The sequence below is a fragment of the Megascapheus bottae genome, chromosome 25, assembly GCF_031878675.1.
Source record: "Megascapheus bottae isolate mThoBot1 chromosome 25, mThoBot2.hap1, whole genome shotgun sequence".
In the NCBI taxonomy this organism is placed as follows: Eukaryota; Metazoa; Chordata; class Mammalia; order Rodentia; family Geomyidae; genus Megascapheus; species Megascapheus bottae.
In genome coordinates this window covers 13,574,609-13,590,467 of record NC_143533.1, presented here as the reverse complement: position 1 = coordinate 13,590,467, position 15,859 = coordinate 13,574,609, and the positions used below count along the sequence as shown (strand labels likewise).

The following is a 15,859-nucleotide window of genomic DNA, read 5'->3' as shown; positions in this document are numbered from 1 at the left end:
AAATAATATGTAAGTGAATACACAGATTTTGTTTTTTATGGATTTTTAAAATTTTTTATTAAAGAATTTATTAACATTGATTTTTACATCATATTTCAAATGACGTATTTAACAAACAAGTATTCAAGAAGGGAATCTCTATATACAATCACTGGCACTTAGATTTTAGAACATAATTAAAATTAGGCACAGATTTTTGCTGTTGCTGTTCTTCGGGTCATGGGGCTTGAACTCTGTGGGCCTGGTCATTGTCCCTGGGCTTTTCAGCTCAAGGCTATCTATCACCCTTCCCCTAGAGCCACAGCCCTACTTCCCATTTTCTAGTGGTTAACTGCAGGTAAGAGTCTCAGGTTCTCTACTGTCCGGCCTGGCTTTTGTGATCCTCAGATCTCAGCCTCCTGAGTAGCTAGGATTACGGGCGTGAATCACCATGCCCAGCCCCTTTTGTTGTTGTTGTTGTTGTTGTTTTAATCCTGCCTGCAGCTCATCTTTCCAAGCAGTATGACAAGATAATGTAATAATAGGTCAAGTAATGGTGTCTAGAGATGAATCTCCTGGGACCCAGGGCTGTTGCTACTTAGTAAGTACATGGTCTGGGTGGGCCCATAACTGATCTATGAAGGACAATGTCAGCACCGACTTCTAGGATTGCTGTACAAAGAGATGTGTGCTCATCCAGTCTCTATGATGCTTATTTCCAGGTTTATGAAAATGAAAGGAGTTTGTAGTGGGTAGATGCGCAGAACCACAAACTCACCTACTATTCTCCCCCCACCCCCCAGGTAGTGTCTACCATGTTCCTCCTCATGGTTGTCTTTGCCATATTTGACTCCAGAAACTTGGGTGTCCCCAGAGGGCTGGTGCCCATGGTCATCGGCCTCCTGATCATTGCCCTGTCTTCTTCTCTGGGACTCAATACTGGTTGTGCCATGAACCCAGCTCGGGACCTGAGCCCCAGGCTTTTCACAGCTTTGGCAGGATGGGGGTTTGAGGTGTTCACGTAAGTATCTGTTCCTCACTGGAATCGGGGTGAGGGGGTGCAACTGTGATTGGAGATCTCAGAGAACAGAGGCTTAAAATACACACTGAGTGTGAGTGTGGAACATTCCACTGGTGTTTTGTGGCACAATGTGAGAGTATATATGAGGGGAGAAGAGGAGAGGGAGAGGGAAAGAAGGAGGAGGGGGTGAGTGGGGGAAGAGAGGGGAGGAGACCCATGAGAGAGAGGGAAAGGAAGGAGGAGAAGGAAGGAGCAGAAAGGGAGACAGGCTCAAGATAAATCCAGTAGTTTTAAGTTTGGCCCATGTTATAAGCTCTAAATTGGTCTGTAGCTTTATGTAAGCAATTTTTATTGGATTACTTGCCTACTTGGTGTTGAAGTCAGGACCGAAATTTACATCTTTATTGGGTACTATCTGTCCTATAGTCACTGTATGAAGAAAGGAAATTTCAAAGACACTAGCCCTGAGCAATGTAAGAAGTTCTCTTTCAACCTTAATGTGCTGAGGAAATTGACAGAAAGGACTGACGAACTCTGCCAGGGAGGTTGGGAAAGACATGTCTGAAGAAGTGAGAGCTAGCTGAGATAGGGGTTGAGATATGAATAGGAAATTTCTGACAGAATAGTCAGAAAAACAGACCGTGCTCCCAGGATGCGACAAGACACTTTACTGTCTGCTTCAGAACTCACTGGCTGCTGGCACCCATCTCTGAGGACAAACTGTCCAACTACTGACTCCTACTTTCTCTTCAGAAACCACAGGGCCCCATCCCCATTTGTACATGGCATCCCTCTGTCGACAAGGGCTAGGAACTCACATGGCCTTATCAAGAACAGGGATGAACTAGGAAAAAAAAACAAAAAACACCTGAGCAAATCTCAATTGATGGCCTACTGTGAAAATAAAGGACTTGTCTTCCTAATACCTGACCTGTAGTCAGACAGCATCTATAATTGGATACTGGACAGAGAGTGTCAGATTACATCATGTCTTTATTTAAATGTGATGGGGGCCCGATCACCAGTGGTAAAGAACAAACTGTTAACAATAACTGACATTGTTATGCCTGCCACCACAGATACTGTCTTGAGTTTTAAGTATTAAAAGGACCTTGAAGACTAAGTACCAGCATTTCTCTTCCTGTAACCACCATGCTTACAACAGAGCATGACTGTGCAAGGAAAGGTGCAACAAAACCCAGAAAGGAATGAACAGAATAGATGTTATGTGCCAGACATCTTTTTGGAGTTGAAGAGCAGAGAGAATCAGGAGGCATTCCTTTATCCTCCACCCACTGCATTTGGAGTTTCCACAGCAGTAGTTCTCAATGAAAGGTGGGCAATTTTGTCCCAAGGACATGTGGCAAATCTGGACATAAGAGACTGATTGCTGCTGGCATCTAGTGGTTCTAGGTCAGGGAAGCTGCTGAGCATCCTCCAACACCCAGCACACATCCCACAACAAGGAACAACAGCTGATGAGGCCACACTGTTAACAGGGCGGTGATTGAGAAACTGTCCGAGAAACGTCACAAGTAGAGCACACCAAGGCCCCTATTAGGAAGGCTTCTTTGTACTCCTGCAGTGGAGCAACAAAAAGTCTCCTCATTCTCAGAGCCCCAAATTAGCCCTTGGGTTTCCTTTAATCCCGCCTGCTACGGCCTTGGTGATCACACTATCCCCCCCTCTCCTCCTTGGAGACCTCTTTGGTGACTCAGCTGCAGCACTGAGAACAGGGATCACACGTGGTCTCATAGAACCCAAGGCTTTGGACAGATGCTCGAGTCCCCTGGTGCCAAACTCTGAGCCTCTGGTCCTCACTAGCATGGGAGCTCTCCTCCCTTTGCACACTCATTTACTCATTCACATGGCCAGACACAAGGACAGGTGCTAAAAGAAGGTGAGGAACCCACTTGCTGCCCTTCAGCTATTAACATTCTACTGGAGATTTGGCAAATGCCAACGAGATGAGATGGGGTTGGCAGGTGCACACTTGGAAGGTAGCAGGTAAAAGAAAGGAGCGTTTTGTGGTGTTGAGGCATGCTTGGAGGTGGAGCATCCTGAGAAGATTCTGCATTCAAAGATCGAGTGCTAAATTAACAAGTGTAGTCAGAAAGGACAATCATCCCATCAAACATAATGTGAACCTTACAATGTGAGTGGTGGGGGCTTCTTGTGTTCTCTATTCTGCAAATGACTGGGGTCAGAAAAGAGTGGGGGCAGAACTCTGTGTATCTAGCACAATTAACCTGGCATTGCCATAAATAATGCAATTTGAAAAAGGAGAAAGTAGAGTCTTGTTAGGAAAGAAATATTAAGATGTTTCCCATTGGGCACTGGCGGCTCACACCTGTAATCTAGCTACTTAGGCAGCTGAGATCTGAGGGTTATGGTTCAAAGCCAGCAGGGGCAGGAAATTCCCTTGGGATTGTTTTGCTTGTTTTTTGGTGCATCACGGGGCTTGAACTTTGGGCCTGGGCACAGTCCCTGAGCTCTTTAGCTCAAGGCTACTGCCCTACCCCTGAGCCACAGCCTGCTTCATGTTTCCTAGTGGTTAACTAGAGATAAGAGTCTCAGGGACTTTAGTGCCCAGGCTGGCTTTGAACTGAGATCCTCAGATCTCAGCCTCCTGAGTAGCTAGGATTACAGGCATGAGCCACCTGGCCCTGCTTCCCTAGAGACTCTATCTCTAATTAATCACAGAAAAAGCCGAAAGTGATGCTGTGGATCTAGTGGTAGAATGCTAGCCTTGAGCAAAAGGAGCTCCGAGACAACACTCAAGGCCAGAGCTCAAGCCCTAGGACTAGCAAAAACAAAAACAAACAAGTTTCCTGTCTAAGTTCTTACCAGTATTTCAAACCAGGATATTAATGATTTAGTAAAGGATCTTTGGAGAATTATTAAATTTACAAAATAGTTTACCCCAGTAAAGAATTTTTAAAGATGGTCTTTCAAGCAGTTAACACTGATGTGCTTGTGACAGCCCCTAAATCGTAGTAGAAAAGATCACTACGACCCGGTGTGTACTGGAGACAGGTGTGGGCAGGTAATGCATCTAAACGCCTCCACTGTCATAACATCTGCTCTTGGAACAAGTATCTTACTCTGCTACCTGACAGGGGGTGAGAAGTGTGCTATGACTGACGAACCAATGGGCCAACCTATCGTAGAAGGAGGCAGACCTCCAGAGAAGGTTCTAGTTCTTCAAAGCCAGATGGGAGAAGCAGCCATTCCCATACCCGATCTCCAAAAGCAGGCCATCCAGATTGGGAAGCCAGGTTGGGGGGGGGGGGGGCAGCATTCTCTCTCTTCTACGAGGTGACAGTGACACCTGGTGGCTGCTGTGCTCAGCTTTCCCTCAAAGCCCACACTGGTGATGGAAAACACAAGAAAGTACTTCAGTGGTCTAGATGGAAGGATTACACAAAAGGCAGAACCTGAACTCAGAGAAAACATGCCAAAGACCATCCTGAGAGCAAAATGGGGTCTCCTGGCACATAGGACAGGGTTCTTGTTTTCTGCTTACTTTATTATCCTTGCTAATCAAGATTTGCTATTTTTAAAAAGTCACATGCAACAATGTTTGTGAAAAGAACAGCTGGTGAGACTCCAAGTGGAGCACGGTGAAATCCTCACAGGCATCATTCTGAATCATTGTAATCATTTCTCCTAAGTTTTAAAGTTTTTTTCTCGGGCCAGGAGTGTAGCCTAAGAGTGCTCACCTAGCATGCACGAAGCCCTGGATTCCATTCCTTGGTACCACATATTCAGAAAAAGCCGGAAGTGGTGCTGTGGCTCAAGTGGCAGGGCTCTAGCCTTGAGCAAAAAGTGTCCAAGGACAGTGCCCCAGGCCCTGAGTTCAAGCCCCAGGACTGGAAAAATAAATTTTCTCATACACATCTATCCTCAAATAATAGTTTGTATGTTTTATTTGTTTATAAACTCCATTCTATGGAACCATCTAAATGGATTTTCTTTTTTTAAAAGTACTGATAATTTGCTAGCTACCTATGCATTCTCTTCTTTCTCCCTCTCTCCCTCTCCCTCTCCCTCTCCCTCTCCCCCTCCCTCTCCCTCTCCCTCTCCCCCTCCCTCCCTCCCTCCTTTCCTCTCTCTCTCTCTCTCTCTCTCTCTCTCTCTCTCTCTCTCTCTCTCTCTCTCTCTCTCTCTTTCTCTCTGTTTTCATGGAAAACTGCCTTTGGTTATGAACACAAAAGACAAACACTAATTTGACCTATATTTAGTAGATAACTCATGAGTCCACCTTTGATTTAATTTTTTAAGATTTTTTTAATTAGTATTAGATTTTAATTTAAGGCCTCACTTGTTAGACAAGTGCTCTACCACTTGATCCATGTCCCTGGCCCTTTTAGATTTGTTGTTGTTGTTGTTGTTGTTATTTTTAAAATAATGTCTTGGCATTTTTGTTCAGGCCCTTTTTTTTTTGTCTTGAGACAGTATATTCCTTCCTATGCCTCCCATGTAGTGCGATGATAAGTATATGCTACTATATCCATCTTATTTGTTAAGACAGGGAACTTTTTTGCAGAGGCTGACCTCAGATCATGATTCTCCCAAACTCTACCTCCCTAGTATGTGGGATTATTGGCCTGAGCTACCACCGTGGCCTTCATTATTAATTTTGCTTGCCCTAATAAACTGTCGTTTCCAAGGAATCTCTGTACATTCGAGCTATTGCATTCATGATTCCCAGGCTTCATTATTTTATGTAAGGGAAAGGCAAATAGGGTGACTGTTTTTGGGCTACACCAAGTGCCCTAACACTACTTAGCTTCTGCTACATTAAAGGAAGCTGTGGATATGAGAAATCTCAGCTAGTGAGTGAATAATCTGACAGTAAATACCAAGAGAAAAGCCAACAAATATCTCACTGCTTTCTTTCCTGCATTTCAGAGTTGGAAATAACTTCTGGTGGATCCCTGTCGTGGGCCCTTTGGTTGGTGCTGTCCTTGGGGGTCTCATCTATGTTCTGTTCATCGAAATCCACCATCCTAACCCTCACCCAGACTTTGAGGAAGAACAATCTGAGGACAAGCCAGAGAAATATGAACTGAGTGTCATCATGTAGTGGGGGGCTCACTTTGGGATACAGGTACTCTTCAGGAAAGATGGCGTATAAGTGTCTTGTGTTTTCCTGAGAGAGGGTATCTACCCATTTTCCTCTATGTGGAACATGAAGTAAAAAAGACACCTGTGAGAAGGTTTAGAAACAACTGACTTCCTCTCTACCAACCACCTCCCTTTCCCAGAATAGCACTGACTATCCCCCAACAGAGCTTTCTCTCCTGCCTTACTGAATTCCTGGTGAGATTTTTTTTGGGGGGGGTCAGTTATGGGGCTTGAAATCTGGATCTGGGCCGTGTCCCTGAGCTCTCCCAGTGAGAATTCTCATTTATAGGGGACTGCTAATAATCTGACCAAGTCCTTACTTTGTCTCAGCTGTATTAGCTATTTGAAATAATGTCACACACACACACACACACACACACACACACACACACACTCCATTTATCATCAATATCTTCAAATATTACATTCTAAATATAAACCAAAACTGAAAACAGTATTTCAATTAACAACCAGAACTAGGGAGTCCAAAGATTAACTTTCAATCTAAGCTATACTATTGTCTTTGCATAAATAGTGATAGTCTTCAAACTACAGAAATCTAGACAGCGATAAAATGCCATTGAAAGCCCAGGGAAAGGACATTGTAGCATTGAGAAACCTCAGGACACAAGATAAATTTGGGAAGCCAAATGGAATTTTTTAATGGAAACTATTTATCAGGTTAATCTATTTCTCTTTTGCATGTTAGGGGGACATCAATTAATTTAGTATATAATAACCTAAAAACGAATTGTAACCTCACTTAGGAAAAATACATCATTCTGACTTTTTAGCGCAAATGTGTTTTCCTAATTGCACACTGGAGGACAGGCATTTGACAAGTGAAATCAATGGTTGCACTCATCCATTATTTTATTCATGCCCCAGAAGACAAAACTGAAAGCCAATGGACACTAGTCTACCAGACTGTTTAAGGTGCAAAGTGCCTATGCAAAGCTAACATCACCTCATTTGGGTTTTACAGCACACAAAACACTTTCCTAACTTAATACTAATTGTACTACCTGAGGTGAATACTAAGATGACAATTTTTCAGATAAACAACATCTCAGGCAAGTTCATGGGCAGTAGACTATTGTCTAATGCATCTCTCCACCTTTAACAAGGTCAATAAGTAGCTGAGTATGGTGGTTCACATCTGTAATCCCAGTACTTGGGATGCTGAGACAGGAAAATAGATAGTTCAAGGAAAGCCAAAAACACAAGGGAAGGAAGAGGAGGAGGAGGAGGAGGAGGAGGAGGAGGAGGAGGAGGAGGAGGAGGAGAATGATGATCAATAACTCACTAAATAAATATTTGCTAACACTTTCTCCTTCCTGGCTGACCTAAAGAAGGAAGCTTCTAGAATACATATGCTTTATGGATATAATGCTATGGTTTTTATTCCCACAGAAGGAAAGAGTAGTTTCAACATAGCTTTCCTTTGCTGAAAGATTCCTTCCTTAAGGCACCCTTGGGTCTTGCTAAGTTTCAATCCTCCTTTCCTGACAACCCCAAACATTACATCAGGGGCCTTCTTCCTCGGCCTCTTCCTGTGAAGTTCTCTTTCACTTTCAGCCACAGGAACTCTGAGTTACAAACTCACAACCAAGTTCATGCCTTCAGCATTACCAGAATCACCCAGGTCTCCAACTGCTTTGTAATAATGGACCAATGAAAACCAAAGGGCAAATGTCTCCCTTGCTTGTGTTTCATAACCCATAACGTATGACAATTTTTTCTTGTTCTGAAGCTACCTGGATATTCTCTATTTGAAATAAAATTTGGAAAGTGTTGTTGTGATTATTTTGGTGTATGGGTTTTACATGCACGTATATACCTGTAGATATGTGTATATATGTATGTATGTATTTTTTGTTGGCTCTTCTTAAAAGATAAGTGTAGGGCTGGGAGTTTGGCCTAGTAATAAGAGTGCTTGCCTAGCATGTGCAAAGACTCACGTTCCATTCCTCCATACCACATACATAGAAAAGCCAGAAGTGGTGCTGTGGCTCAAGTGGCAGAGCACTAGACTAGAGGGAAAAGCCCAAGACAGTGCTCAAGCCATGAATTCAAGCCCAGGACTGCCCCCCTCCAAAAAAGAAGTGTAGGAGATGGGTATACCTACAATCTCAGCACCTGAAAGGCTGAAGCAGGCTCATAAGTTCAAGGGTAGCCTGGGCAACATAGCAGCATTCTCTCTCAAAACACACACACACACACACACACACACACACACACACACACACACACACAAACACACACACGCCGAATACCAAAGAAGAAACTAAAACGATAATTACAGTGCATTATCCATGCCTTCATTTACAAATATATAAATAGTGCAACAACTGGCCACCATCAGCAGCCAAATGGACAAGTGACACTAAAAAGATCACAAAAACCATTGTGAGGTATTTGTATGTATTATATATGTATACATATACACATCTATATATGTATATATATATACACACATCTATATATATTCAAGACCCAAAGCAATGATCATTCATGCATAGTAAAGTAAACAAATACATTACTGGGGAGGCGGCAGGCCCGGGGTATGTCAAACTCAACCTGGGCACTGTCCCTGAGCTTTTGTGCTCAAAGCTGTCACTCCACCAGTTGAGCCACCAGCCCCACTTCTACAGGATTTTCTGTCTATGCTGGCTTCAAACCTCTATCGCCAGATCTCAGCCTTCTAAGTAGGTAGGATTACAAATGTGAGCCACTGGCATGTGGCTGATACGGCTTCTGATTAACAGGTAAGGAGACCTTGCTTCTGTGGACCTCTAGAAGCTGTACTGGGTGCCATTCCCTGGGGTCCCTGAAGTGGTTTAAGAAGGGCTGTTCAACTGCTGTCTCTGTTCTTAGGTTTATTTAGGCTTCAGCTAACATTCTGCATGCTCACAGAGCCACTAGTGACCTGGCTGCAGCTCAGTGCCACTCAATCTTGCCAGGACAAGACAGGAGCAGGACACCCCTGATGCTTCTCACTGGCCTTGCAATAAGGTCATCTCGAAAAGCTCTGAACCCAGCAGAAGGGTGGTCAGGATTTAATTCAGAACGAATGGAAAAAAACATAGAGGACAAAGGCTCAGGAATCTTGGCAGCTTCCTTGGAGAACATCTTAGTAACACATCTAGGCCATCTGCTAGGTGAATCCAGGAACCCCAGCTACACTGGATTCAGCTCAGATCCTAGGCCTAGCGTTGCCTTTTACAGAAGAGGGGTCTGAACGAGCCTGCAGCTCCTACTGTGGCATCCTGGGACGAATTTAAGGCCTGGTTCCCAGTCCTTTCTGCTGAGCTTCTCTCGTGTCCCTTCCTGATACCCTGGGTCCCCATGACCAGGGTTCTTGCCGGCTTCTCTGGGTCATGCTCCTCACCCCAGGTCCCTTGACTTTCCTATGGAGAATGGTGTTCTACCTCACCTTGACAGTGCACATGACCTGCAGATGTGGTGTGTCCCTGTACTGATGATGGTAGGTCTGCATGTAATGTGGGCCATTGAATGCAACAAACACAGGTTGTGGCGACAATGGGCTTGTCTGATACCAAATGTAGCTCCACATGGGTTGAGCCAGGTGGAACATTTGAGGGCCATGAAGTGTGCGTGTTGGACCTGGGGAGGGGGCTGTGTATGTGTTATGTGTTGTGTGTCGTGTGTGTGTGTGTGTGTGTGTGTGTGTGTGTGTGTGTGTGTGTTTGTCATGGGGTTTGAAGTCAGGGCCTAGGTGCTCTCCCTGAGCTTTTTTTTTTTTTTTGCCAGTCCTGGGCCTAAGCTCAGGGTCTGAGCACTGTCCTTGGACTTTCTCAAGGCTAGGGCTCTACCACTTGAGCCTCAGCACCACTTCTGGCTTTTTTCTGTATGTGGTACCAAGGAATCGAACCCGGGTCTTCATGCATGCTAGGCAAGCACTCCACCACTAGGCCATCTCCCTGGCCCATCTCCCTGAGCTTTTTTACTCATGGCTAGGGCTCTACCAGTTTCTCTTATAGTGCTCTGGAGATGAGGGTCTCATGGACTTTCTTGCCTGGGCTGATTTCGAACTTTGATACTCAGATCTCATCTTTCTGAGTAGCTATGATTACAGGTGTGAGCCACCTGACTCTGGCCACATTTTAATATTTTGAGCAAGAAGAACCAAAAGAAAATGGATTGACACAGTCCAGGGCAGATGGTTACTGTGAACAGATGGAAGACAGAAAGCAACACTGCTTTTATTTTTTGCTTTGTTCTTCAACACAGAGCCCTAAGAATAGGGATAGACATGTGTTAGTCTATTTTCCAGAAAAGCAAAAGGAAGGAGGTCAGTTTTAAAGACTATGCATGAACGGCTTCTCATTATAACAGTACAATGGCATCATTTATAGACCTTGGCATATGTTAACTATTATTGGTCATGCATGGAGCTACTTTGTTTTCCATACATTGTCTTGTGATTACATCACACTCATATCTTAGGTTATTCTCTGAAGAAGATCTCCTTGGAGTTGGGAGAAGTTACTATAGCCGACATAACCTTGTGTTTAAACTCACATTTCCACTGGGTGCCAGTGGCTCACACCTGCAATCCTAGCTACTCAGAAGACTGAGATCTGAGGATCATGGTTCTAAACCAGCTGGGGCAGGAAGTCTGTGAGACTCTTAGTTCTCATTAAAAATGCTGAAATGGAGCTGTGGCTCAAGTGGTAGAGTGCTAGAGTGTTCACCTTGAACACAATAGCTCAGGAACAGCACCCAGTCACCCTGAGTTCAAGCTCCAGGGCCAGCACAAAAGCAACAAAAAATACTCTTAACATTTACAATAAACATATCTGCAATGTTATGCTGACTTAGTTTGATTATGATTGTTCAAATAATGTCTAGAAGTGGAGCTTTGTTTTTCTCAGTCTTCCCAACTATATTAAGGAGTTTGAGTAACAGTGACTTGGTATGTCTGTGAGGAATGACACGGACACAGTGAAAGCCAGGAATTTGAGGTGGGCAATGCTATTGTACCATGTCATACTGCCTTCCAACTAGTTTTTTGTCAATTTAATTATTAACACTAAGGCTACTGGTAATGCTCTTCTTAGGGGAAGTTCTTCAGGGATGACACAATGTATGATTTATGACAATGAACTAAGTTGTCCCCTCACGGCCTCTGTTCTCCACACACAGTATGTTAGTGGTGTTGTTCTAATGATCAACTCCGCCCCCCCCCAAAAAAATTACTCAGCCCTGTGTAGTTCCTACAGATAAAGGGTCTTTGGGGGCATGATATTCAGGACCTTCTAGAACAAGAGGCCTAATTCCAACTCTGTAGGTCACTGCCAATATACAAAATAGGGACATTTTCCTAGTGAAAAAATCTTGAAGACCTCTAGCATTTGAGATAAAATGTTGACTCTGATGCTTATAGAAGGAATCCTAATGAGGCAGAAAAATGTCACTTGAAATACCGAAACTTAAATTATAATATTAATTTGCACGACTTAATATTCCCCGAGTTTCCAATTCTACCTACATGGAGTAAAGAGAAATAACACCTACTTCACAGGATGTTCTGTCCAGGAAATGCTGGGTGAATAAGTGAATCATGGAGCTAATTAACTTGCTGAATAGATGAGTCATACCCCTCAGTTGTGAGCACTAGGAACCAGAGATGATGAACTCAGGAACAAGAAGGATTTACAGGCAAGGTACTAAGAAATCACAGCAATGACTAGAAGTCAGGAGAGCCAGCATGTGGCTAGAATCTAGGCAGCAGCCACCACAACCAAGCTCTGGCCAAAGGACACAGCTTCCCTGTCCTGCTGGATAAGTTCTGGTCTTCAGGGTTCTGGAAAACTTCTACTAAAGAAAACAGTGATTGGACTAAGAGCATGGCCTAGTGGTAGAGTGCTTACTTACATGCACGAAGCCCTGGGTTCAATTCTTTGGTTAACCCATATACAAAAAAGTCAAAGTAGTGCTATGGCTCAAGCGGTAGAGTGATAGCTTTTAGAAAGCCAAGGACAGTGTTCAGGCCCTGAGTTCAAGCCCCAGAACTGGGGAAAAACAGAGGGAGAGAGGGAGAGAGAGAGAGGGAGGGAGGAAGGGAGGGAGGGAGGGAGGGGGAGAATAGTGATTAGTGCATGTCTGGCTCTCCTAGCTTTACCACTTAATGTCTGAAACATGTATCAATATGAAGGAAAAACACATTTTGAAGTGACTATTTCTTCTACAGGCAAAGTGTTAAGCTTAAACTATGTCTAATTTCTGACAAGAACTTGGACCCTAATAACAGATTAAAATACAGTTTTATTCCCTCACAAAAATGGATGTATGCATCTATACATGGACAGAAGGTCTAAGAAGAAGAAAAAGTAACCACAGCAAAATATAACCTAGACACATGAGTAGATGAACACATTTTGACAATGAATTTAGCCATAAGCTAACTAGTACCCAAGACTTGGAAGAAAATGTGACAGATTTGGTAGTTTTAATTTTCTTCCTCACAGCAGAATTTTATCTAGGGATAAAATGTTATCGAGGGATGTTTTCTGATCATAATCCCATACCAAAAATTTCCAGCTAGGGTTATTATATATGTAAGGGGCTATATGAAGTAGCAGTATCCCCAGTGACACGTTCTCAAACACCAAGAGGGTAAAGCTCATGTGCAGTGTTTTCTGCAGTTAAGTTGTATTTCAGAAATGTAGGCTGGACACATGGGAGACAGAGCCAGGTGATCTGGCTCCAACTGGAGAAGGTGGCCATGTCTGGGCAGAGGCCCATCCTCTCATCACCAGCTATAGGAGAGCAAGACTGGGCACAGGTTGTGCCTCACACCACGATGATGATGTGAACCACAGATGTAAACCTACTGTGCCCTACCATGGTGGCAGGTCCTGGTAGGCAGGTACAGGGATGGGTTAGATCCAGGAGGAATCTAACTGGAAGGCAAGCTGGCATTTTGCTCTAGAAGGTTAAAACCTGACATGTGGCCCTGCCAGACTATGGCACAGGCAGAAGGAGTAATTCACAAAAATGAGTTTTCTTTTCTCTTTTTTTCTTTTTCTTGAAGAAATTCAGAAGCTGGCCAACCTTCTGCATAGTGATGGAGCCATCCATTTTCTGGGAGAAACCTTCCAGAAATGCCAACAGTGGGAAGTTTATCAGAAGCAAGGGAGTAAATTCAAGTGCTGATTTTCTTTATATACAAAAGAGAGAAAGTACAAAACAGCATGGAATTTGAATGATTAAAAAAAATATCAAAATTCTGGAAACATCAGCTTCCTTCCAAAAGAAGATTGGAGGAAGTGTGTGTGAGTATGTGAGTGTGTGTGTGTGTGTGTGTGTGTGTGTGCGCGTGCACACACACACACATTTCCCATTTTAGTAAGAAATTCAGACCAAAACCAGAATAAACTGGTAAGAAAAAGTCTGGCATCAAAGCGGGTCTTGTGGAAATGTATGCATGAGATCCTGTGAGAACTGCCAGCTGTCTGCCCCTGGGCCAAGACAGAGCTGGCCCCAGAGCAGGGGAGGAACAGTGACACAGCCTTTGCTGTTGTCTGCCAGGACCCCCTCCTCTCCCACTCTGTTCTCCACGGACGGGACCCAGCCCTCCTTCCTAAGACTCAGCTCAGACCTCAGAGCCTCTACACATCTCCTTGAACTCCACTTCCCCCCACTCAGGCACCCCTCCTTAAGGTCCCTGAACTCTTAGGGTGTACTCTCTCTCTCTCTCCTCTCCCTCTTCACTCACACTCCTTCCCCCTTTCTCTTCTAGCAGTTCTGGGGCTTAAACTCAGGGCCTTATACTCCACATGCTCTTACTGAGCTTTTATGCTCAAAAGACTAATGCTCTGCCATTTGAGCCACACCTCCACTTCCAGCTTTTTGCTAGCTGACTGGAGATAAGAACCTCTCAGATTTGTTTGGCTGGGCTGGCTTCAAATCATGATCGTCAGTACATAGGATTATAGGGATGTGCCACTGATGCCCAACCTTGGCTCTTCTTTTATAAAGCATCAGTCAAGCATGTAGAAGAGATAATCACAGTAAGTGCGTGCCATACAGAGCTGGAACCAGGGGAGAGAGAAAGGAATCAGACAATTGTGAAGACTGGATGAAGAGATTATCATTTTGCTCATAGGAGAGAAGCCAGGGCTGAAAAAGAAGAACACCCCCTTTTCTCCACATTCACACCTCCCATTTTTACCACCTACTCCCTCCCTCAGTCTAGGTCTGACACCTAGGCATAGGGAAAGAAGAGACTGCGAATAGAGGCTATGAGAGATCCTGGCAAGGCCAAGAAACGGTAGGTTAGGCTAGAATTCAAATTTTCTAGATATCTCCAGGAAAAATGCCGTGGGCTGTGAATGGACAGGAACTCACAATCTGGAATCTTTGTGTTCGGTTTGTGTGTAGTAACAGTATCAGACAGATGAGCAGTGTATGCACAGACACAGCAACTTATGGGGCTCTCACCCCAGTCCAGAGACATAAAACTATCTCAGTCATATAGATCCCAAACCCATACCTCAGGAAAATGATTTTCTTTACCCAAAGAAATTTTTAAAAATACAAGTTGGTTAGACTTCTGTTCCCAAGTATTCAAAGATACAGCAAGTTTAGACACTCTATCAGATGATGCAAAATTGATAAAAAGAAACTTTAGATGTATATAAGAAAAACACTTTGCCTTTGTAAAAATAGCCACAATTAAACTCCCTGATGTGAATTCTTAATCTTTGTGCTTGCTCACCATGAACCCAGTGTGATAATAGATATAATGAACATGTCAGATCAATACATTTTTTACACGTCTCATTTGATTGGTATAATCTAATGAAATTCATAGAAATGCTATTTTCACAAATTGTGTTTCTCATGGTGTCTGCTTACAATGTTCTTATCTTCTCTAAGAAATTAAGGTATTCAGTTATTTTTAAAGCTTCCTAGGCAAACATGAAGGTTATAAGGCATTTGTAAACACTGTTTTGCCCCAAATCGACACTGAATTCCAAATAAGAGCAACAGCATTATATGAGACAAATTGGTATCCTTATAATTAAAATTTTAAGATTCAATTTTCTAAAAGAGTGCACACGTGCACGCACGCGCGCACGCACACACACACCCTGTGGGTGGTTGGGTGGGGCAAAATTCAGGTATGCTGCCACTAGATGGAGGCAGAGCGCCATGCACAGTACACTTGGTACCAATAGATGGAGACTGCTAAAATTATAGTTCGCGACTCTGGATTCAAAGTGCACAGATTTAGAATTACATTTTCCCCCCTGTTACTTAAGTATTGGAAACATTGATTGAAATAGCAAAATCCAAACAAACTATACATTTTTTATTTTTCTGCCAGTCCTGGGGACTGAACTCAGAACCTCAGCACTGTCCTTGGGCTTGCCTCAAGGCTAGTGCTCTACCACTTGAGCCACACACAGCACCATTTCCCACTTTTTCTGTGGTACCGAGGAATCGAACCTGAGTCTTTGTACACGCTAGGCATGCACTCTACCACTAGGTCAAACTCCCGGCCTGAGCTATGCACATTTTAAGTAGCTTTAGTGTGTGTGTGCGCGTGTGTGTGTGTGTGTGTGTTTATATATATATTGGGGGAGTCCATCATGGGGCTTGGACTCTGGGCTGGGTACTGTCCCTGAGCTCCTTAGCTCAAAGCTACTTCCCTGCCACTAAGCCTGGGCATTGTCCCTGAGCTCTTCAGCTCAAGGA

The 15,859-nt window shown here is 43.7% G+C and overlaps 2 protein-coding genes across 2 annotated transcripts in view; one reads left to right on the top strand and one right to left on the bottom strand.

Annotated features, from left to right (window-relative positions):
* Aqp9 (aquaporin 9) overlaps positions 1-7,691 on the top strand; it is a 29,598-nt gene extending 21,907 nt beyond the window's left edge. The window contains exons 5-6 of the mRNA XM_090358321.1: positions 783-1,000; positions 5,915-7,691. Of these exons, the coding sequence (XP_090214447.1) occupies positions 783-1,000; positions 5,915-6,089 (393 nt within the window). The 3' untranslated portion in view covers positions 6,090-7,691. The remainder of the gene's footprint in view (positions 1-782; positions 1,001-5,914) is intronic.
* The window catches only part of Aldh1a2 (aldehyde dehydrogenase 1 family member A2), a 160,277-nt gene that overhangs the window by 103,905 nt on the left and 40,513 nt on the right, over positions 1-15,859 (bottom strand). The window lies entirely within an intron of this gene.